At 33.1% G+C, this 24983-nt stretch overlaps 1 protein-coding gene and 5 long non-coding RNA genes across 9 annotated transcripts; 2 read left to right on the top strand and 4 right to left on the bottom strand.

Moving 5' to 3' along the window:
• The first annotated feature begins 242 nt into the window (after positions 1–242).
• Positions 243–1272, top strand: LOC121121096 (uncharacterized). Its single transcript, XR_011780946.1, has 2 exons — positions 243–580; positions 796–1272. It is a non-coding gene; the product is annotated as an uncharacterized lncRNA (long non-coding RNA).
• On the bottom strand, positions 1104–5190 carry LOC121121095 (traB domain-containing protein). Of its 2 annotated transcripts, none has more exons than XM_040715975.2 (5): positions 5052–5190; positions 3081–3778; positions 2782–3000; positions 1968–2660; positions 1104–1899 (listed from the first exon to the last, which is right to left on the bottom strand). In XM_040715975.2, the coding sequence occupies exons 2-5, from the start codon at positions 3493–3495 to the stop codon at positions 1520–1522; spliced, it is 1707 nt and encodes a 568-aa protein (XP_040571909.1). In that variant the 5' UTR covers positions 3496–3778; positions 5052–5190; the 3' UTR covers positions 1104–1519. The 2 variants fall into 2 exon arrangements, with proteins under 2 accessions (XP_040571909.1, XP_071745729.1); XM_071889628.1 differs by having other exon boundaries at positions 3081–3796; positions 5052–5185.
• Positions 5191–5373: 183 nt separating this feature from the next.
• Positions 5374–9668, top strand: LOC121121097 (uncharacterized). 2 transcript variants are annotated; one of them, XR_005865339.2, is made up of 5 exons: positions 5374–5513; positions 5602–5814; positions 8144–8416; positions 8476–8740; positions 8796–9668. It is a non-coding gene; the product is annotated as an uncharacterized lncRNA (long non-coding RNA). The 2 variants fall into 2 exon arrangements; XR_005865340.2 differs by having other exon boundaries at positions 8144–8400.
• On the bottom strand, positions 5725–6267 carry LOC121121098 (uncharacterized). Its single transcript, XR_005865342.2, has 3 exons — positions 6131–6267; positions 5936–6037; positions 5725–5863 (listed from the first exon to the last, which is right to left on the bottom strand). It is a non-coding gene; the product is annotated as an uncharacterized lncRNA (long non-coding RNA).
• LOC139905855 (uncharacterized) lies at positions 7713–7961 on the bottom strand. The gene is made up of 2 exons (XR_011780947.1): positions 7837–7961; positions 7713–7764 (listed from the first exon to the last, which is right to left on the bottom strand). It is a non-coding gene; the product is annotated as an uncharacterized lncRNA (long non-coding RNA).
• Positions 9650–14257, bottom strand: LOC121121099 (uncharacterized). Of its 2 annotated transcripts, none has more exons than XR_005865344.2 (5): positions 13946–14257; positions 13173–13892; positions 10770–12615; positions 10532–10671; positions 9650–10362 (listed from the first exon to the last, which is right to left on the bottom strand). It is a non-coding gene; the product is annotated as an uncharacterized lncRNA (long non-coding RNA). The 2 variants fall into 2 exon arrangements; XR_005865343.2 differs by having other exon boundaries at positions 9650–10393.
• Between the last annotated feature and the right edge of the window lie 10726 nt (positions 14258–24983).

Genomic DNA, 24983 nt, shown 5'->3' on the forward strand with positions numbered 1-24983 from the left:
TATATTTATTATGTCTAAATATAATCTTCATAATAACCAAAAATACAATTACTTCTACCATATCAATAATATTGGAATATATTATATATGAAGTTAATCTTCAATAATTATATATTTATTTTACCATTTTCAAGAAAGAACATATTGAAATAATTAATATTAACAAAAAAAAAAAAGAGTTGGACCTGTCAGTTAACAATGTTCATAGATACGACTCATTTATAGATACCCGCCCAGTCATCAGTGCGTAGTTAATAGAAAATTACCACTCAGGCCCACCCGAGGAAAATCCCATCATAATTCTACTTCAGTGAGTTAAAAAACTGGTTTTCCCTTGATGTTACAGAAGGAATGACTATTATTTAAGAGCTATATTGTAGCTCATTCAAAATTCACTTGTCAATTAATCATGCTAAGTCAAGGGAGTCAAAGTGTGTTTGTAATCACATTAATTACTATCATCTTCACTGTAGTTGCTTCAATTACCACCATGGACCAAGGAGAATCTTTAGGCGCAGGGTCTTTATGTTTTTCCTACAAATGTCTCAAGTCAATTAGTAACCCAAATATATTAGATTCGGTAAGAATAAGTCAACAGATTTGTATTTTAAAATGGCGTCATATACTTATAAAAAGTTGCAGATTGATTCACAATCCGGACGAGTTTATAAACCACAATTATTTGAATTATGAGCAAAAAACGCAATGAACTCTTTAACTAATTAAATGAATATGAGAAATTTAATCATCCAGCATTCTATTCCCATATATCAAATATTTTTATTTTTTTAACAGATATGCAGACGAAGGGAGATTCTATCAACCACCGGTCCCTGCTACTGTTGCGGAGGCTTCAAGTATTTTCACATATATGGAGATATATGTCTGCGTTATTGCTTAAAAACGCAAAACCCAGCTACAAAGAAAATCTCAGGTGAGCCATGTCGTCCTAAGAACAACGCATTCCAGGAGAAAACCTTGGATAAGGAATTTGACGCGTTCAAATTCTTTCCAGATTTCCCACTACTTCTTCCAGAGGATCAGCTAGACTGTAGGAGTTAGTGAATCGTTAGCAAAAGAGCTAAAATTGGTATACGTATAACTAAGGACATTCATGTGATATTATATTAATTATAAAGGTTAATAGATATAATCATGTATAAATCAAGCAATAATATTGAATAATAGTTATTTAAGTGTTATGATATTTTTTTTGTTCACGTAAATAAATAAGTATAAATATTTATGTATATTATATACAGTTGACCAACATTTTTGCAGATAATAATATTTTTTTCTCTGTTGTATATTTTATGTAGATTCAAATAATAGTTTTTTTCGTAAAAGAAAAAGTGCCTAAAGATATTCATTAGAGTCGAATTCCTAAATCCTTGCATCAATAATTAACAAATTAATGAAAGAGGGGATGGAGAGGTCAATTGAGAAAATATAAATAGCGATTTCCAGAACAAGTGTTGTCTACTGTCGTCCTTATGAAGTGGAAATGTCAAATGTGAAATTAATTTTTAACAATTTTGGAAATAGGTCCACGCAAGAGCCTATATGCTCCATAGGCTACTAAAGAATAAAATCCAAATTTGAAAATTTTTCGGGCGACGATTTCTGAAGCACTTGGAATTGGAATCTTCATAACTCTAGCAACATCTTCTGGTGTTACTTTGTCCCACACTTTGAGAATTCCGTCAATATGGCCCAATCCAACGACACCAACAACAACAGCAGGGTCATCTCCAGTGATAAGTGGAGGATCACTATGAGGAGAAATTGTGTTCAACCTTCGATGCTGCAATAGACTATGACTTCCAGCAATCTTGAGGGAATGAGCTAAAAATAAGTCTCTCTCATCAATAAATACCTTGGTTAGGGCAGGGAATTCTCCTGAAATTAAAGTAAATCGGCAGAGGTTATTAATTTTTGACTTTAATCGGATCCATATACATCCTTACCCGTCATTTCTTCCAACATGCTCTCCAGCAAATCTTTCTCCTTACACTTTTCAACATCTTCTTTTGTAAAACTTTCATTAGTGCAAAGTAAATGAATTCCTAAATGAATCTTTTGCCATAGTGACAAAGCACCAATGGCTCTTTGCAAAGTTACACCAATAGGTCTATCTCCCAAATGAATTAAACATCCTGGTATTTTCTTTGCTTCTCTCCATGCAGTTCTAAACTCTCCACCGGGTGCCATTCCCAGTTGTTTAGTTAAATATGCGCTTAAATTCTGAAGGAGAAGAGCAAGAGTTCCACGAACAGCACCATCTCTTTTAATTATGTCAATGACTTGTCTCATTCCCATCGACTGAACTTCTTTTAAAATCGTTTCTTCATCCATTTGAAAAACATTAGTACGAGCCTTGCATAGCTCTAACATGATAACGTCCGGTTGAACTACTGTAATCGTTCTTCTAACATCTTCTTGAGACTCTCTGGAAAAATGCGCTGTTCCAACAAGATACACGATTGCAGTATCCGTTCTTAATACAGTACATGTTTTAGGAAGTAGAAAAGCATCCACTTCACTCTTTCGAATACGTTTATTAGGATTAGCCATAGCACGACTCAAGTTTTCATTTGTCTCATTTAACTCGTCATCTTCCCTATTCGAGGACATGAATGAACTTAATTCCGAATTTCGATCTAAAATTTAAAGATAAAAATATATATTATATGATATTGGAATGCTTAACACTATTATCAAATTTGATGTTTAAACAAATATTTTGCGCAACATCTTACAAATATAATATGTAATATATACCTTTAAGATCTGATGAATCAAAGTTGGGCTTGGTCGATGCATTCAAAAGAGACTCATTCTGGAAGAAACTGGCATTTTGTGAAACTTCAGAGGTTTTTTCTGAGATAATAGGGTCTTCAGTCATCCTTTTTCGTTTATTATTTCCATTGGAAGGATCGTTTATGGACTCATTGGCATTGCGGAGAGTTGTCTTGGATTCTAAGGTCTCGTCTAAATCTCCTGCACAACAATATTAAAAAGTTATTGTGAATCATGGAAAAGAAGTGAAGGACTCTTAAGAATTCAGAAATATGGATTACCTTTCTCAACGATAGTAGAGTCCGTAGTACTATCTAGGATACGTGAAGCCACTCCGCGTTGATGCTTTTCAGTCAGTTCATCGAGGATATCTTCTTCTGGAGCCTCACTCTCCCCTGCCCCTTCGAATACCTCTTCATTGGGACTGAATCTCATGGTTGGAGCAGCTGGAGTGCTAGTCACATAGGAGGAGGCCTGGACAGGTCCAGATTCGGGAACTGGAGTTGTGATTTTCCCGGGACTTGAAATACCAGTCACAAACTTTTCATCCTCTTCCTCATCTGAAACTTCATCTGGGCCTTCCTCAGAGGAACTACTACTTGTACTTAGCTCAACCGTTCTATTTGGGCTCCTTTCCCTTCGCTCCTCATCCTCCTCATCAGAAGAGACCAAATCAACGGTATCGTTCTTGCTCATAGTCCTGAGTTCAGCACAGTCAATGGACAATAAATATAATAATTAAAAAATAACGTCTTCTCTTATATGTTCTAACGACAACAGGACCAAGAAGTGTTAAACTAAAGCAGTTCCTAATTTTATTAAATCGACCGCCAGATGAAATAATACCACATGAGAGAATTCATTTTATTTCAAGTGTTTTCATCTCCATGACGTCACATAACAAACGAATATCAGAGGAGCCATCTGCAAGTTGCAACAGGGGCCGTTTCTATCCATTCTTTTATTTCCAGGGCCTCTACTGTTATGTTAAATATATCTTTTAAAGTAATAAGATCACATAAATGTAAAAAAAGACACGAATGAGATAAAAAATGTTATATCAGTGTACATTAAAATATTTTCAAAATGAAATAAACAGTTGCCAAAATGTGTGATGTAAAATTTAGAAAGGCAGATCCTTTGAATTATAATAGATTAAGTGGCAATAGCAACTAGATATTTGAGTACATAAATATTAAGTAATAATAAGACTGAGGGCCCTCTTTCATTTTGTCTGACTTCATGTGCTAGATAAAGATTGCATACACATTTTTTAAAACAAATTATAACTTTTTTATAGTGTTGATGAAACAGCAGTTATAAATAATTTAACCTATATGATGAAAGATAATGTTGCTTCAGTCCTTATTTATTCGCTTAAATAAAGACTCACAACACTAATTAGAGGTTTATGGTTTTTATAATATAAAATACAATCTCATTTTTTTTTCTTTCTTTTAAGCAACAAGTGTATTATCCTCGAGCTACAGAGCATTTTCAAGTGACGTCAGCATTGTTGATGTTGGCCATTTTATTGGCATAAACAAACTTTATGGAAATGAAAACTCTTTTTTCATTAATATTAAGGAAAATAGTGAACTATTCGATGTATATGTTTAATATGCTAAGTCTTTTTTTTCATTCTTAAAGCCATTTTATGGAGTTTAATCAAGATTGATTAGAATTTATTTATTTGATGTAGTAAAAATATCAACTTTGAGCACCCAAAATAATGTTAGTGAGTGCAAGTATGAGTCCATAATTTTTATTAGGATTAATTAAAATCAATCCGCATTTATAGTGTTAACTATAATAATATAATGTTTATAATGTTAAATACCGTTATTTTATAAGAATGATTCTCGCTGCATGTTGGTATTACTAATATTAGTGCTATGTCGTTTGCAAACGATTTTTTCTTATGAACGTCTCTTTTTAGTGAACGAACTGACTTATAACAGTTGCATGGGTGATTCGTTCGTTTGTAATGTAAGTTTCCGACATATAGAATAAATCACTCAATCTCATTCAGATATTTCTATCCACTTTTACTTTTTGGTGAAGTTATAATGAAATATGAATATATTCAAATGAAGAAACATATATTTGTATATCGCACAGTAGTTTATTAATAATAAACTACTGTGAAATTATTACTCATTATTAGATTGATACTTATAGTGCCCTCTAATTCATGCGCACGAACAACTGAAAAGTCCCCAACTCGCTGTTATGTATTTAATATCTCTTACATGTTTTTATCTTCTTGTATATTCGTCTATGTATTATAAGTACTGTGTTTTACGTGTTATAAATAGTATCGTCTTTTGTAAATATATTAGAGTATAGTTAGAATACACATGAACATATAAACTGCGTTACATTATTCCTCCACGTGAATTCTTCTCCTCATTTCTCTCGGTCATCCTGGATCTCTCCTATTATAAATAAGCTTGTGTCTCTCCCTCGTCAAGACGCAACACTCGCTAACCGAACTATTTTAACAAAAGCAGTGCCTTAGAAAAGGAGAGTCTGGTCATCATGCGCGCTACATAAAAATAAAAATATGAACTAATAACGTAGCTAAGCTTATATAAATGAATAATGTCAAACTGAATCAAATACATTCATAGAAAATAATATACAAATAAACAGAGGATTTACAAATTAAGAAACAATTTCATTTGCGTCATTTTTAAGCTTAAACGCATGAGGTACTATTAAATTTTATATTTTTCTCTCTACAATAAAAGTGAAGCATCGAATTACAATTTTTTTGTACAATTTCACCCAATGTTTCAGGGTGACAAGAAGTAATTACTTCCTCAAAAATGAAAAATTTTGAAGTCCAAAACTTCCAACCGTCTTCTCAATGTCCTTATACTTGGTAGAGGAAATCCTTGTCGAAGTAGCATCTCGTATTCTGTGGTACCACAAACAATTCGTAGTTGCAATGCTTTTTTATGGTACAAGGAGACCAGACGGCGATATTTTTTGTATAACTGCACAGATAACGTATGAATTGCCTCATTAATACCTTTAATATGTATTTACTAATGTATTCCTATGATCAAAAAAAAAAAAAAAAAGATTTGAGTCAATTCTACCTAAAGAATTAACAGTCGATGTGACATACCTCCCTGAATTAGGCTGGTGTTCGTCAGTTTATGAGGAACACTCTCGTACATTAAGTTTGAATTCAATAATTTGAGTAGCCGTAATTTGGAAACTGTTTCATCTATTAAAATAAAATTCAGTTCTAGTAATATATACAAATTAATATATAAACAATTCATACATTTTATAAGATCATATGATTTCAATACCGTACCTGTTGAATTGGCATAGGAGTGTTCAAGGAGTATACAACGTTCCGGTTCTGTGTCATTTTCAGATGAATTATCTCCACCTTGATCATGTAACTTTATGGAATAAAGTGTTTTTCTTTGTTTTTCTTTTTTAGAATAAGACAATTTGCTGGGGATTGCACCAGGTCTTAAATGCCTTCCTTTCGGTTTATTGAATAAAAAATATCTTCCTCTTTGAAGTAAGCAGAACATAAAGCATTAGAGACTTTCTATTTGTAGTACTTACGCCTAAGAACACGTAACCATGCTTTATTTTGGTGTAAACCTTTCGGAAAGCAAAAAAACGATGTATCTTTTCCTGGAAAATGATTATTCTGGCATCCAAAAGCAGCATTAGCAGGCATTTTCACACACAAAAACTAATAAGCAAATAGTTCTATTCTTTTAATCTACTTAGAATTTTAGAAATATGTTTACTTGAATCAGTTAACGTTTGAGCTGTTGAATGTCCAGACTCTCCTTTAAAGATAATTTCTATTTCGTACATTTTGGCAAAGACTACTAGAACAAAACGACTAGAGACAGAAAAACTCGTTTATTGTTGTTCTTAGACCTTGAAATGAGGATGTGATTCTTCTACCCATGAATTTGAATTGTGTTTCATGGCTGGGATTTGGAAGTTAAATTTGACTGATTAAATCCCTCCTTTGTATGAGGACTCTGAAGAAGAATCCCATCCTGTTGCGTCTTGACGAGGGAGAGACGCAAGCTTATTTATAATAGGAGAGATCCAGGATGACCAAGAGACATGAGGAGAATAATTCACGTGGAGGAATAATGTAACACTGTGTCTTCTAACTATACTCTAAATATATTTACAAGAGACGACACTATTTATAATACATAAAACTCAGTACTTAAATACATAAACGAATATACAGGAAGATAAAAACCAGAAAGGACATATTAAATCCATAACACATCCTCATTTCAAGGTGAAATCAAAATAAAGGAATCGACTAAACTTTCCAGTCTTCGTACATGTAATCTCTCTGGCATTTTAGTCTAAGAATAACGATATACGAGTTTCCGAGGTCCAAAAAACATACACAATTCCTTCAGTAAAACATAACTTCACAAGAACAAAACATGAAAATGGGACTGCAGCTGTCTACTAATTTTTTTCTGTCTCTAGTCCTTTTCTTCTAGTAGTCCTTGATTTAGGCTAGGATAAAATGAAAGAATACAATGTTTATTAGATTCCAGATTTAGGTAGCAGTTCACTTGAGTCTACTCAAACTATTGAATGAAAATTTTCTACCACAGCCGCTTCCCTGAGCATCATGAATCACATATAATATCCAAAAATACACAACGCCCCACGGGTTGTGCAGGTGAAGAGATGAACCCCTAGGTAGTTTAAAATCCACTGCCACCGCATTTCTAAGTATCAAGGGACCTTTCTAATATGCTGTAATTCACCTCGGCCAACGGATTGGGCACGTTAAGTGCTGGGCCCCAAAATCAGGTTAAATTTTTCCGCTGTTACTTCCTTCAACATCAAATACCTCTATTAATACCCCTGGGGTTGTGCAGGCGATCTTAACTAACAATTGTTTATTTACTAAAATGAACGCTTACATTAACAATGGGTTAACTAGAGGACAAGTTAAAGATGTTATATTATATTATTATGAAAGTTATAGGATATAAAGAATGTTGAACTTACATGTGAACTTTTTCATCAAGTTATCAAGCGAACCGGAGTGTATTATGATGTATTACAAGGGATCCTTAATGCTCAGAGAAGCGCTTGTGCAAGAATATAACCTGCCTTGGGCCCAGTAGTTCATATGCACAAACCATGGGCTGGGATGTGTTATAGTATATAGGATTGATTTTTTTTATCGTTCAATACTTTGCTTCCCGAGACAAGACAATATTGTAAGACATTATAACTGAGCATTAATAACCAAAAACTCCTTTGATTTTTCTGCAAACTAATACTGCTTGTAACATCTTCAAAATCCATTTAGGAGGATCAGGCATGAGCAGGATCTGCAAAAAATTCATCTTGATGAGGGAGTGGGTGAATATCTTGTCTACCACTGGAGAGATAGTTTGGGTAAGTTGACACAAGTCCAAGCACTTCCATCTGGTTTGAGGACAGAAGCTATTGGAGAGACCCATTCCAAACAATTAATCTTAGAAATGGTACCACGTTTCTCCATCTCTCGAAGCCCCAGATGCACTGAAAAGGATCTAATATACCCGGGACAAGTATTGTCTTTAGGTAAACCACTGCTTGAGTATGCCTAATTGTACTTTTTTTCGAATAATAGAATATAACCCAATATTTAATTTTCAGGACCTCCACTTGGGATTCCATAGAATCAACCACATTGGATGTATTAAGATAATTATTTTTCTTAAGCAAACTGAAATCCAAGTAATCCTAAAAACCTAGGATTGCCTGCCCAATAGGAGACATAATAAAATTACAACGAAAAGGGTCAGAGCCATTTAAGGTAACAGACAACCTGACAGAGCTCAGAGTTTTACTTTTCCACCACCAAAGACCTCTATTGGACCAGTATTCTTAACAACCTTTGACATGTCCACCATATATTTAGGTAAAAGAGTAAAAGGACGAGTATAAATTTAATTCTTCTCCCATTTATCATACAGAACGCATAGGCTCTATTCCCTACTCTATCATTAAACCAGAAAGAGATAGACGAACTGATAGGCGCAGATGACGGACATCATGTCCTAAAATGGCCCAGTTTCCCACACCGGGTTCACTCTTTGCCAAACGCAGGGCATTTTGACTTCTGAAAGACATGGTTTCTCCCACAAAACTTGAAATTCCCTCTGTCCATATTTGGATTTGCCTTGGAAGTAGACTACATCACTTTGGAACTACTGAGACCTTTTGGGCTCTTATATTGGGATGCCATGACAGATACACTCGACCCCATTAATTTAGCGTGGCTGATGGAGATTTCCTACGACCTTGCTATTGCCAGTGCGTCTGTCAACTTTGTGCTTCCCCTCTCGAAGACATTTGAATGAACCGTGGAGACGAAATATTCTTGACCAACACGTCCAGAATAATTTTGTCTTTGAAAGAAACTTTCCATCTCCCACACAATAATCGGCCAAACTTTTCCTAGCGACGCAACCGAGTTACGTAGTCATCCATATCCTCCTGACTCCCTGTTTAATCTCAGACAGCAGGAAACATTTGAATAGCAGACTTTTCGATTGGGAGAAGGCATCACAAATCGCCCTAACCGTCGAGGTAAAAACTTTCACTTCAGGCAAAGCAACAATTTTCAGGCTGGTGAGCGATTAGGAAAAAAATTCCGGTCCGATCAAAAATTGAAATCAGAAATTCACCGTGAATTAGCGATTTAACGATCAGGACCATTTGTGATCAGCGATCCGACCAATTTAATTGCTATCATATTCAAATATACTACTCCTTTAAACCTATAACTAAACTTATATATATATATGTCTTTAACTGAAATAAACGATTTATACACCTTTTTCAAATATATTTATGTGCAATATTTTACTATGATATTAATAGGTCCTTATTTGAAATTAACAGGAGCTGCTTTTTAAAAGTATCGTCTTTCAGCATCTGTCTAGTACTCCTCTGGATCAGTTTGGTCTTGGAGAACAAACCCTTGCTCCACTACTAGGATGCACGACATTATATTTTTCCATTTTTGGTCCTCTGGTAGGTCAAGATCCTTTCTATGGCCGATCTTCAAATAAGGTGGTCTCCTCAAGAAGCAATTGTTTAGCTTTTTCTCGAGTGTCCTCAGTATGAAAGGCTTCTTTGGATTGAGTGAAATAAACAGAGGCGACCAGCATCTCCCTCATTTCAATGTAGGGTCCGAAGCTTTTGTTAATCTTAGCTACTAAGGCTTCGACCAGGGGCTTGCATTTGTCGATGTTTTCCTTCTCCTCGTCCAGTGCCCCAAAAATATGCCCTTGTCTCCCTAGAGCACCTCAACGCCGGCAGCTAGGTGCTGCATCACACGCAGCCACTCCTCTATGAACATCATGTTTCTTTCAGTTTGAGCAAGAAGGTTAGCTCCGGCAAGCAGAGTGATGAGGCTCTGAGTTCCTTCACCCTCTTGTAGTGATGGGAGGGATGAAGAGGCGAGACAAATTCTCCCTCACTTCGTCTGTGAATCTTGTCGACTGGTTGCTCTTACTCCACAACTTCTAGAGGAGACTGAAGATATAATAATGGTTGTTAGTGGTTGCTGTTGTTGGGGGGGAGAGAAATTTGATATTAGTGATAGATTGTTATATAAAATTGTAACCTATTATATTTATTATATATTGCAATGTACACAACTCTTATGTTTTTATCTATGTTTATAAGTACGAGTAATAGTCACCTGTAGGTAATTATTTAATCAAATAAAGACTGTTATTTATAGGGGGACAAAAATGGTTCTTAGCGTATACCCCGCTGAACGAGTTTGAGGCATTCATGCTGTCGACTGTGGCCCCCAAATTTAGGCTATGACAGGCACACCTTTAAAAAAAACGATAAATTATAATGATAATAAAAAAATAAAATACATACTGTATCCGCACCTACACTTTAAAAAAATTATTATAATAATGTTTTACCTGAAGTGCATGGGGAGATCCAGATCACTGTCGTCCGCGTTTTTCATCAGTAATGATGGGCTGAGTATCATCATATGATTCTTCAGGCACATGTTCAAGTCGAGGGGTTCTTTCTCTTGAGTTTGGGCTTGATTTAAGGAACGAGGAGTTTGCTGGAAGGCTTTGTTGAAATTGCTGGTATAGTAGGCGACTACACAAATCAACTTCCATTGGTTACTATACTCCCTGAAGATGTTGATGAGCTGTTTCTTGATGTTCTGGTGATCTTGTTTCTCTTTCATCCTCGGCAGGCGATGGCAAAGTTTCTTCTGCCCAATTTGGGAGTCAGGTTGTGAGCTGTGACACCAAGGAAGGTGCAGTGGCCACCTGACCAGATTTATGTGCTTGCGTAGATATGATCTGCCTCAGCCAATTTATTGACTATCGGCTCCTTTATATCCTTCAAGGCGTTATCAATTTTGGACATAAGCCTGGCCTTGGAGATAACCTCTTTGCCGTGAGTGAAAGTTGTGATCATCCTGATGAAAATGGAAGATGTTTATCACCCAGTCAAAAATCATATTGTCAACAGTGACCTGGGGCATCTGTGAGCTCTGGTGAGATTTGGCTAAGGACAAAGTGGAAGTTTGCCTATCCCCATTTATAATTGCATGTGCCGTTTTGGAGCGCCTATCCACAATCTTAGTTTTGCCACCAGTAGTAGTTCGAACTCTTTAACTTTGTTAAGGTGATATTTCTTGACGTGTCGGTTGAGATTGATCCTCGAGTTGGTGTTGGTAGATATCCTTGAGGCTATTCTGCCAGGTGGACAGTTTTGGCAAGTGTACAAAATAGTGGTTCTTCCTTTCTTGCTCTTGTCAGCATCGTTCATCCCAAAAATTGGTTTAAAAATTTGAAAATCAAATTTTTGTCAAACTTTTCTATTGCAACTATATCTTAGAAGAATTTTGGTGAAAATAATTTTAAAATTGGTAGCGAAAAAAGTAATTTGTGTGATGGGGCCCCATCACCCAAATTACTTTTTTTATAAAATGAAAATAACTTTTTCATTGTATATGTACATTTACAACAGTAGTTATGTTATACTAAATAGTCTCCCGAACTTTGCAACACAGAATTGGAAATTTTTTTTTTTTGGAAGTTGTTAGAACATCCCATTTTATCAGAAAATCAGAGCAAAAGTGGAATTTAGACTTAACACCCCCTCCCCTAATAAAAGGTGTCAATGATAATTTAGGGTAGTGGACTAGTGGATTGTATTATTTACTTTAAATATGAATAAGATGTTGTCTTTAAGACGAGTATATTGTAATGAAAAAATTGGGATTGGGATCGTATAAAGGGGGGAAACGGATTAAAAAGCACAATATAACTATGGTGGGAAATATCTAGGAGCAGTGATGAGACGATTTAAAAAAAAAAATAAATCCTGATGCTGATTCCGATGCGATTCTGGTAAAAATGCTGATTCCGATGCGATTCTAGTAAAAAATTCCGATGCTGATTCCAATTCATTAAATATTTAAATAGTTAGAAAATAGCACGTAGCACGTCAACCCAAAACGAAGCTAGAATAATTTTTCTCAAAATTGAACATGGAACACATTTCCAACAAATTATAGTTTATTTCAATGAACAAATGATTCTGATGAATCCTTTGAAGGTACCTCAAATTGTACTTAAAGTAGCCAAAATTCACCGCCACATTTTACAATTAGGAAATTATTAAATTATATTTCTAAGACAATATTGGGGCCAAATTAAGTCAAATATATAAAACGATGTTTCACACTAAATTTAATATCCTCGGGTATCTTAATTCATCCCAGAAATTTGAATTCAATGCCTATAATTGACCGTAATATATCTTTGCAATATTGCCTGTCGTTTTATAAATATAAACCTTTGAATATATTTGTTTATTTTCCATGAAAATAAATAGTTTTTTTTAACTAAACCATTACATCACGGAACCTACCCTTTGGTAGATGTGAATTGTACGAGGCTCAGTGACCGTAAAAGAATAAACATAACACAAATAAGCTACTCCTATCATAATTTTATAATCAATTTATATATTTTTTTCACTAATGAATAGAAAAATATTCAAACTTCCTTACGTTTAAAAAAAGTTCTCTATTAATTAGAAGGGTCATTTTTAGCCCAAAACTTCGAAGTCAATTTGAAGATAAGGAAATAGTTCTATTATTAATTAGCGACGACAAACTTATTAATCTCATAAAAACGGATTCCGCCAATCAATGTTTATATTTTTTTCACTAATGAATAGATAAATATTCCAGCTTTGTTTTTTTTTAAATTTCTTTGTCAACTAGAAGGGCTGATTTTTTGCGCCAAACGCAAATCTGCAGTTCATTACATCCTCTATTCATTAGCGACTACAAAATATTTCATCTCATAAAAACTGATGCTCTCAATCAATTTTTAGATTTTTTTCATTAATGAATAGAAAAATGTTCAAGCTTCCTTACGTTTAAGAAAAATATTTATTAATATTATTGACCCAAAACTTCGAAGCCAATTCGGAGGTAATTTTAAGTTATTAAATGAAGCAGTATATTGTGACTTTTTCTTGAATTTTTGCAATGCCATTATGGTTAAAACCATCTAGAACATTGATAGTATAAATTTTTTATAATGTTTATAAGAACTAAGCATCAAATTTATGATTTAAAAGATGTACATATTTATGGTGTTTTATGCGTCACGAAACATCTTATCGTCAGCTGTTCGAGCAACTTAATACATGAGGGAGAAAAAAGATTGGAGAACTCCCTCTATTGTTGCGATACTGCAATATAAAGATCAGGACCGATTGCGATACTGCGATCAGCGATATAATATCGCTATATCGCAATTGATCGCCGATCAGAAAAAACTCCGATCAACAAGCCTGATCATTTGTATGGTATTGAGCCATGACTGGACCTCTGTCCCAGCACAATTAACCAGCAGACTTTTTCCGCTCCGGGTACAATTCCCCAAACAACTCATTCTATCATAACGACCATCTATGGCCCCTTTGCGCACCATCCATCACGAATGGGGAAGACTACCGTGCCCCAGCTATACCGTCGTGCCTAACACACCATCTCCAGAGGCCTGAGTATCATAGCTAAAATCGGTGGACTTGGAATAACAATATAATCTCTCACCAATGCCACGAGCTCTAGTTTCTTCTTTTCCCTCAACTTATCCTCACTTCCAAGTTCCAACCGAGAACATGATCATCCACGAGTGTCAGATTGGGTAATAAATTTTCAATCTTCGTCGCCACTTGTGGTGTTCCTAGAACACTGCCTAAGTATGGAAGTAAGAGAACGGAGGGAGAGCTGATAAAGTAGACGATTGCATCGGGAGTACAATCATACACCAATATATTTGTGTGGGATTATACATTAAAACTACGATAATAAAATAATATACAAGTAGACACTACTGCTAAAAAAGGCACATTGGTTGACTATGGCTAAAACAAATCCCTACATAATATTTATTAAAGTAAATAAAACAAGGGTGATACACAACATACAATACGACGCAAGACGAGGCGTCGTGGCCTGAAGCGTCCAGAGGCATCATCAAACTCAGGACGCGCGTTAAAACCAAAGTCACTTCAATTTTAATCTAAGTGAAGTACAAACATTCATTTTTCATACATTTACATACATAGTATGATCTACTCTGCTAATATTTTCCAGTGCAACGTTACTATAGTCGGTGATATATAAAGGTTGTATCGTATACAGAGTACGACATAGGATGACACCTAAGGACGCTACGCGCTATCGCTTCTTCTCACATTGAATCCACATTAATTTGTAGAATTTCACGGTCTTCATTTTTTGTTTTATACGAAGTAATCGTTTGTTAATCAAAACATTCGTTTTTATAGTTTTTATATTTTATACCGGCATGGCTAAGAAGGCCAAAAAAATTGTTGACTGAACCATCTCTTGAGCCTTTAAAAGCTTACATGAAACATTTTAGCAAAATACATTCGGTGGTTTGCCACTTACTCCCTGAATATATGTTTTTATTTTACACAGCTATAATAATTAAAAAAATTCTTGAAGAGGGAACAGTGAATAATTATAAAGTAATCACATGTATGTGAAAGACAAAAAGGTATAACTGATAATTTGTTGCGGAGTTATAAGGGTAAGTTCTTGTTGGGATGGAATGTCGGAGTATGCCTTGCTATATCATTGCTAGATACGGGGTGTTTATTTATATATATATATATATGTCTGTTTATTTCCTTCATCTCATGACCGGCACGGTTCACTGTAAAATGGTTGTTGTAAAAAGGTTGTAGACAATTGTTGTGTAGGTGAGCTACTGGACCCCATGGTAAGCTAAATTTATTTTCCGCTGCTTTCCTGAGCATCAAGAAACCCTTGTAATATTCCAAAAAACACCCTGGCCCTCAGGTTTTACAGGTGAAGTGCTGGGCCCAAGGCAGTTTAAACTCCACCACCGCCGCGTTCCTACGTACTAACAAACCCTTCTAATAAACTATAATAAACCCCAGCCCACGGATTGTCCAAGGTCAAATCTGTTTGATATTTTCATACTTAATGTTTTAATAGAAGCAAAGGAAACCTATGTAAACTTTTTGGTAGTCCTATAAACATTGTTAAATGAAATAAAAAAACAATTTTTAAAGACGGGAGTTAGCTCAAAGTTTTACATTGGAATACTTTGGATTTAATTCTTTTTTATTGTGTTTTCGTGTCGGGGCCTAGCATTTCACTTACACAACCTGTGGGCCATGGTGTATTATAACATATCAGAAGGGTTCTATCCTGGGATATTTCTAAATCATTCAATAGTTTTACCGTCCAAAATGGTATTCACTGGTATGCTAAAAAGAGAAACCGAAAATTAACGTGGTAACCCCGACAATTTGAATAATGTTTTGGAAAAGAGCAGATCAACTGTCATGACGTTTTATTAGATTAGCTGTGAACAGTCCTGAGAGGATTTGAAAGGAAGTAAACACAAATCCTACTCGTATATAGTAAAACCATTGGTAAGAATTACTTCGAAGTTGATCCTAAGATCTAGTCTCAGTCCAACACAGATTTTTTATCATAACTAAAGTAGATAATATTGTAGAGAAAAACGCGTGCAAGGAGAAGGAAAAAAAAAGACATATGGTATCATTATTTAAAATACTGATGTGATTATCATCTGGCTGCTTTATTATGATTTTTAAGGGTATAACGACACTATTTATTAGCAAAATGTTTAATGAAGATATACTACGTATAATTGACTTAGACGTTTTTTATCCGTTACAGTAGATTTGAAAACGTCACACTCCACAAACGGTCCTTAAGAACGGTTGTCCTTTGGGACTATCAATTGTTATTCTCAGAATAGCTAATAAAACGACAAAGTAGAGTATTTCGAAATATATTTGAAGTTCCAGATTTAAAAAAGAAGGCTTTAATTAAATATAATCTACATACTAAAAATTATACCATCATAAATTTATGTTAAATATACAAAATTAAACAATTGGAATCATATAACTAATAACAATAAATTATATATACAGAATATTGAAATAATAGATTGATCCAAATAATATTTCCTTGTTCTGACATCGGAATCCAGTTAAATATGTCATAACTTTAGGTTCCATAACACAAGCGAGACGTGGAGTTGAATCAAAAAGTTGCTATATACAATTGTGCACAGGATAGATATATCTCTACCGATGAGATCTAACCAATTATTAATAATAAAGTAAATGTCAAAATCATAAAATTAGAAAATAAATATACTAATAAAAAAATGTTAGAAATAAATCCATCTTAAAGATTTAGAGCAAAAGCTAATTATGTAGTAATGTCCGGCGATAATACTCCTTATTAAGAGCATCAAAAAAGAGTTTTCCCCCCGTTATTTATGCTTATATAACATACTATTATCATGAAAGATATACACAATCGCTAATTATAATACTACACCCAATGTCACTACCCGCGTTGTTGTGACCATTTGAGCAGTTGTTTTTGCCTTTTATGAGTTTTCTGAACACCATTTCTTGGAGCCCATCAACCATAGCTAAGTGATAAAAAAGGAATATTTATTGACTATGTAATATTGGAAAACCTAATTATCATACCCAAGTCTTTAAGTGAGGAAACTAGTCTCAGACAAACTAGTTGCGAACCATCCAAAGCTACTACCCCCGTTGTTGTGACCGTTTAAGCAGTTGTTTTTGCCCTTTAATGAGTTGTGTATCATAATTCTTGATATGTTTAGCTAAAATAGAATCATATTTTATGGCTAAATTTAAAAAATAATTGAATACATACTGTTAGATAGTACAAAATTCAGAGTTCCATTTCGAAATTAGTAAATATTTTCTACTTTTTACTTTTAAATTGATCGTCATTTGGTGTGGATGACTCAAAACATTTTTATATGTATTTCTATAAATGACATCCGTAACAACATCCTCCATTAATTAAATGATAGTTCCTCGGGAAGGGATAGACTTACCCGTGTATTTTTCTATAATTTTTTTGAACGTAGATGATTAGCAATGGGTAAGGGTATATACATGCAATAAGCATCTTTGTGAGATCAGAGTTAAAGTCTGACTTGATATATTCATCATTAACTTGATTTTTTTGATGAATATCCATGCTCTTGATATGAGATGAGGATAATGAGTGTCGTAGAATTCTAGACAGGGGACTAAAGGCACATTTATATGAAAAATCCGATAAGCCATCTGTTTCTCATCCGGTAAGTATTTTCCAAATTCCGGGGCCTCCATTTTCATAAATCCAGACAGAAGGCGACGTTATATTAGGCATTTTATTCAGTTCTCTATCGACTATCAGCATCTAATATTATATTAATATTGAATAATAAAAGCGGGAATGATAACGTTCTTGATTGATAGAAGAATATGTATATTATTTAATAAATGATGCCATAAGTATTTCTTCTCTTCTCCTCGCACGCTTTTCTATTCTTACCAAAATTATCACCCTTACTGGCATAATATACTTTTATCTACTATATTACAGTGCCTTCAGTTGAATGTATAATAATATTGACTACCAACTTTTGAAATAATAATCGAACATGAATCTTCCAAGTTAATAAATGAAGCCTTTCTCAACAACTTGGATTTTGTAGAACGGTAATACAAAATATCTATGCAGATAGCGATGTTGTAAATAATATTGATAAATGAAACCAAAGAATGTAACAGGCTATATCATCAACATCATCGGATGTCGGAATATAGGTATATGATAACTCTTGATTGTTGAAGTGAATGAAGAATTTAGAGTTGGAGACAATTCCTCTTCATAATAATCCAACATATTATCAAGATTATAATATACATTTTGACATGGAAGAGTCTCAATGAAATATAGGATCGTATTGGAAATGAGGATTTAACTTTCTGGAGTTGACGATAGGAGCAAACAAGATACGAGAATTATAGCACATATTTGCAAAGTTGATTATTTCCCGAGGTTCCATGAGTTGAAGTGAAGCAACTTGGACTCCGAAAGACTCTATATATACTTGGCTAGAGTTATAATCCGATTAAAGATTTAACAGTAAATCGGATATTGACGGTATCCATGGAATATATGGTATCATATCGCAGAACTGGATCTATTAAATTCTTTCCCGAGACAGAGTTGGAAACACAGACATGATCATGTATAAATTATATTAATTATTATTACGACAAAAGGAGGAGGAGTGATAATACCTCTTTTTATAATTTCTTCTTCCAATTTATGTACCGTGTGTCTGTTCCTCTCTCTATTCGTTCTCATAAAATAACATGAGATCTTTCATATCAAGGATTGCCAAATAATCAAGGATTTTCTTGCGTACAAGAATAGGTACGTTTCATTTTGAATTTTATCCACCAAGAGATAAATATTTAAACAGCATTTGCACTCCTATTTATATATATTTATCTCCTATATTTTTGCTTTTTCATGGTGTCTGAAATTTAAAAAAATGATTCGAATAACGTCCGAAGTTAAATTTTTTGATTTGAAACTTGTCCGTATTTATGAATTTTGGGCACTTATTGATAGTGTTTTTGAATCTTTAATAATCTCTTTATTCGATATTTTAATGAAAATATTTTGATAAAAAAACTTCTTACTAACATATTTATCAATTTGTTTATTAAAAAAATCTCAAATATAACGCACGATGTAAGAAGTAAGACTAGTAGGAAGTATACATACTTGTGTTCTCAAATCGATAAGGAATCTGATATTAAGAGGTTTATCCTTAGTGAAACATGCAAATACAAACGAGTTGTTCCAGATCTCACATGAATATTGCTTAGACAATATAGATTAATGTCAATTGATAGATATAATCTTCTATTATTGACAAACATGATGCACGGATTAACTATAATTATTATTCTTAGTTATTTATGCATGTAAAACTTAAGTCATTCAAGGTTCAATAATCTTGAAGATAACGTATTCTATCATGTCGTCTAAATGGAAGAAAGTCAGAAAATATATTTATCCTCTCTATACTATATACTCAATCACAAAATGGATGGCAAAATCATCTGGTAAAGATCATTTATCGAATAAAACTTTAGTAAGTAAAGAACCAGTTAAATTTTAATAACGAAATTTTTTTAATTAAATGGAATAAAAGTGACTTAGTTTTCTGTGAAACATTCTTGTGGTTTACAAAATATAAAATAGTGTTGTCACGATACCAATATTTTTGAACCGATTCACCAATTACGGAAAATTTATTTGGATGACCATTGAAACCATATGAATCTAAATTTATGTTTATGTGTATCACTCCCGTAACTAAAGGGGGTAGCATTAGGTAGAATACCTAAATTAAAAAATAGCCCATTTGCCTCCTGTTCCCACTTCTGACAGCCCTGTAATGCCAGTATATCAAACAACACTACTTTGCAAGCCAATTGTATAAAGCATAGTACACATACATACAAATCTTCCATAAATAGTCAATAAAAGCTACAAAAGTTCATGGTAAAATACTAATATTTCTATTAATCTTGCAAGAATCCACTGAAAACAGGCGTAAAGTAAACAAAAGTAAATCTTGTGAATTTTTTAGACGGATTTTTTGGAATTGATAATCTGAATAATGAATTTTCTTTTGCTTAGCAATTGTCATTATTATTTAATTCCTATATAGTGAACATCCTTTGCTAAATATATTCAAAACCTGATTAAACATTCACTTTGCTCATAAATGATGGAATGTGACGCTGAGGATCTGTTAGGTAGTTATCATTGTAAATCCTTGTTGGACTCACAAAAGAATTGGGGAGCAACATCGGAGTAATTCTAGCAAATTACCTAGATATTTTCTCCTTCCCTTATCACAGCTTATTGTTGCTGATGAAATGAAACGTCATTATTCTTTCTCCCCTCCAAAACATTCTTCAAATTTTGAGGGCTAACATGTTGATTTTCGGTTTCTTTTTTTTTTAATACGCCAATTTTCGCAGGATTTTCATCATTAGTAATATATTAAAAGTGGATAGCATTCCTCTATCGAAAGTAATTCTAAATGGGACTCTGCATTTTCTATAGTCAAATGACCAAATAGATTGTCGTCAGCAGGGAAGGTGTTACTAGAGGGGTGGGGAGGGGGTATTAGAGTCGGAATATATGTGTGGGTAGTGGGAAATTTTGGATTATTTACGTAATGACTTAAAAATCTTTTTCTGCAAAAAGGATTATTTAGAAATTGACACGATTATTATTTCAAAAAAGACGCCATTAAACTAAATATTAACATAATATAGGAAAAGGGACCAAAAAAAAAGATTGACGAATGTCATCCGATTAAAACTAAACTAAATTATTTATTAAGGAAGGCCCTATATTATTTTAGGGGAAAGTGTCAAAGATGTCAGTTGCAAAAACAGAAAAAAATAATTCCCCCTTAAAGGCCAAGTCGTACTGGAAGCATTTGCTCACAACTACAAGTCCTTGAATATTTTCATCGAACCAGTTCAAATTTGAAGAAAATAAAAGATACTTCAATGAGTGAAAAAATTGAAATTAACTTTGAGTCCAAGTCGAGTCTTTGATTGTGTGATCAAGTCGAGTCGCACGTTTTCAATATACGGACTAAAGTACGAGTTGAATCGCAAGTTTCGAGTACAAGTTCTAAGCTCTGTTAATAAGCTGCATTATGCTCTACGTGTTGCAGCACATTTACAGATCAAACTGAATAAGACATTAATATTTAAAAAAATATTTTTAAATTATTCATTTAAGTGCTTATGGATATATAATATTTTCTGTTTTTCCGTTACTTGTTTCTCCAACTTCTCAAGTAGCCATATAATTATGTTCATACTAATACTAATACTAGTGGTAGTATAGCGGGAGGGTCCATACCCTCCCCCCTGGGATGTATATTTTAAAGGATGCCAAATTATCAAAAAACAATAATTGAAATTTATTTTTTAAAATCACAAATTGGAAAAAATAATGTAATTCTCCTATAAAAAAATTAAAAAATCTAGGGGACATCTAATCGAAAAAGGAAAAGCCGATGCTCCCCTAACAAAGAGGTAATTTAAAAAAATTAATATAAATTTGTCAATAGTAGGGGTGCTAAAATTTAGACATGTGACATTTAGACTTGTGAAAGTAGAGCTATTCCGTCATTGCAAGCCATAAACTTTGCTAACGGGTTTGGTTGCTAGTTTGATAGTGGTAACTTTAATTTCCCTGAAATACAACATATTTATTGTAGTTCTAGGGCTGTGACTACAGGAGTGGGGGATGTTACACCACATGGACTAAAAATTATTTCCAAATTTGTGTAAGTTTTGATCATAATATTTTGATAGTTGTCAAAATATGGATTTTTTATCACATTTCCAAATAAATATATACTTCCTTGTTATCATTTTTTTGGGTAATTTGGAAAAAAAGATATTCAAATTGTTTATTTTTATAAAAAAAAATGTCATTTTTTAAATTTGTATTTTCTTTTAAAAAAAGTCTTCTGTCAAAATGTACAAAGATTTGTCAAAAATTCCCTGTCATAATATCAGATTATGATAGCAAAACGAACAAGTAAAAATTAGGAGTTGGAGTATTTTCAGCAAATTCTGACATGTTGGGGTGAAAACCTTTGGGCAATTTGATGTGAAATTGCCCATAAGTAAATATATATTATATTAACTAGTACAAATTCTTCCACGACAGAGCCTCTTCAAAAAATAAATCAAATTCAAAAATACACTATCAAATATTTTAAACGTAAGCATCTTCTTTCTGAGTAGTGTAAATCCTTTAGTTAAAATTATTAGCCTCATTTTTTGTTTGCAACCTTAACAATTTGCCTGTCCATATTACAACTCGTACTATTTATATATATATATATTGAGAGAAAGGCGTTAGAATAACAGACTAAACAGGCTAAGAATTTAAATTTTGTCTTTAAAGCAGGTCATATTCGGATTAGTTGAATTTTTTTTGTAGATTTAACTGATATTCTTTCCTTTCAAATAGCTCTTATGTCACTCAAAAAGAGATATATTGACAGAAATACTTCTAAGCATTGACATGCACTTTCGAGTGAAGCCCCATGCAACCATCTGGCTCAGTTGACTCTGAAATTTAGAAATAGAAAATAACCAATCATATTCCCATGATACTTTTACAACTGTTGTAATTGGTAATTTTAGGCAAACTCATCCTGTCATATCAAAGGGTACTTGAGCAGATTAGATACGAGTAAATGCATTTTTCAAACCCTTTTCTCTCTGGAATAAGCACTTTGAGCTTCATAACAATGTTTGAGTGGTTTTATTTGGAGACCAAATGAAGGAGATTTTGCTGACAATCTCAAACAAGTTGGTGATGGTGAAGTACCTTATTGTGACAATGGGGAAAAAGATGTATCTAGTACTCCTAACATTATCCAGTCTCCAAAATAATTGGTCGCAAAAGTGTGTCCATACTTACCTAGCAAGTTAATTAAGTTTATTCATATGAGTGGCTCTACAAGCGTGCTATTTCAGCTCCCTGAAATGATGATGTCAATAGAACGAACCATCAACTGATGCTTATAGTACTAGGATAACTTAAGACTTACAAGTCTATTGACAGTGTCATTCAAGTTATACAGTCCGTTATCCCATTTAGTTTCTGAATTCGCTTAACCCAAATAGTACTCCATCTCACCTATTAAATCTTAAAATTGGAGTACCTGCTATGCCTATAAGAAATTTTGAACCTCCACACCTGTGTAATGGAACAAAGCTTTGTGTCAAACAACTTTTCCGGAACAGTACTGATGCTACCATCTTGACAGGGTCTGCCCTAGGGGAATTTGTTTTACTCCCGAAATTCCTATAATGCCCTCGAATAACATATTACCATTTAAAAGATTCCAACTACCTATGAAACTTTTTGGCATTTCTATATGCAAGAGCTAAGGTCAGTCAGTTAAGGTGGTCGGAGTTGACTAAGAAAATCATTTAATTTATAAATTTTATTATTTATGCACGTTTTACTACATCTAATCATGTTTTATTAATTGGCCAATTTTTTTTATTATCGTATCTCAGCACGTACTGAAAAGTTCTTTGGTGGGCGAATAATTTTGAAATAAAATGCTTATTAATGTTACATAACTCAATTCCTCTACTTACATATATTATATTATAATATAAATGTTTATGAGCCTTAATAGTAATAAAAAAAAATCCTAGTTTTTCTCACTACCAAATTTATATAGCTTACTCCAGGACTGGTAGTAAAGGAAATATTTTTATCAATTCTCCAGATTGGAGGATACAAAATGCTGTATAATGAGGTCCTTGGTGAATTTTGTAAAATAAATTTGGATTTTAAATAAACCAGTGCTTCATTCAGCCCTGTAACGTAGGAACTCTCTTCCAGTACCTTATTATTACAATTATTACCGTATGTTAAAAAAAACACACAGTAAAATATCAGTTACTTCTTCAACACATTTAAAATAATAATGAAATTTTGCATCACAAGTTATGTTACATATATTGAGATCTATTTTTCTTTAACATTACCATTATTAGAATTTATAAATAATGTCCTCCAGACATAAATAAAAAATATCCAATTTGATAAGTAGTCTTTGTACAAATCTATACTTGAACTAAATCTTAAGATTAATGAAATTAATGTGACTGGTCTCTCTTGCTACCATATTATATATTAGAGGTGCTTAAGTGATTTAGAAGTGGTAAGACTAAAAATTCATTTTTTAACCATTAAGGTCAGCATTAAATTTGATGGAAGTGGGAGTTCCCTATCCTAGAAGATACTATAGAATAATATAATTGAAAAAGGGATACTTTTTCTAAAGAAGTTCAATAAAATCTTATGTTTCCCAATGCATTAAGTAATATGCATTGGGTGAAAGAGTTTTTATTGAGGTTCATCCTCAAAAAGATAATACAAAACTGATAAAAAACAATTTTCCTCCATAGCTTAATTTTTTTGGGTTTTTTTTTCTTCATAATGTACGTATCTATATATATTATTTTAAACAATATTTGTATTGCATATATATTAAATTATCAAGTGTCTATTACGTCTAGTTTTGAATCAAAATCCCCAATAAATTCCAGGAATTGAAACATTAAATTTGATAGCAATGGACTGTAACGTGTACTTAAATCTAGAAATATATTGTGACATTCATAACTTGTACTGATTGCATAGTTCAAAAGTGAAACTTTATGACGAATATATTAGGGTAATTCCACATCAAACTGCAAAAAAAAACAAAAAAACAATTGTTCATTAACCACCTCCTAGTTTGATGAAATTTTGTTCTATTCTACATTTCAAATTTTACCTAGAAACTTCATTTCCATTTTTTTCCTATGAGACTATTAGTTCCCGAGATTTATTCTTAAAATTTTAGGAAAAACTCTGAAACATACCTAATTTTAATTTGCCATATCTTCACTGTTTAATTTCAATAAACAATACATTTCAGAAAAATATAAATATGTGAAAAAAAAAATTATTCCAAAATTGTTTTATGTTTATTTGATTTGAGGCCAAGATCTTTAATATATAAAAACTTTGAATTACACCCTATTAAATAAATACTAGATTTTAAATTCAAATTATATATAATATTTTGAAATAAATGCTTATA

Source organism: Lepeophtheirus salmonis, chromosome 6, assembly GCF_016086655.4.
Source record: "Lepeophtheirus salmonis chromosome 6, UVic_Lsal_1.4, whole genome shotgun sequence".
NCBI classification, from domain to species: Eukaryota; Metazoa; Arthropoda; class Copepoda; order Siphonostomatoida; family Caligidae; genus Lepeophtheirus; species Lepeophtheirus salmonis.

Excerpts from the sequence above, each read along its gene's own strand:
- LOC121121095 (XM_040715975.2), bottom strand. The coding sequence starts at position 3,495 with ATGAGCAAGAACGATACCGTTGATTTGGTCTCTTCTGATGAGGAGGAT. Across the intron at positions 2,661-2,781 it reads TGATTCATCAGATCTTAAAG|ATCGAAATTCGGAATTAAGT; the intron begins GTATATATTACA and ends TTTAAATTTTAG. Across the intron at positions 1,900-1,967 it reads CATGTTGGAAGAAATGACGG|GAGAATTCCCTGCCCTAACC; the intron begins GTAAGGATGTAT and ends CTTTAATTTCAG.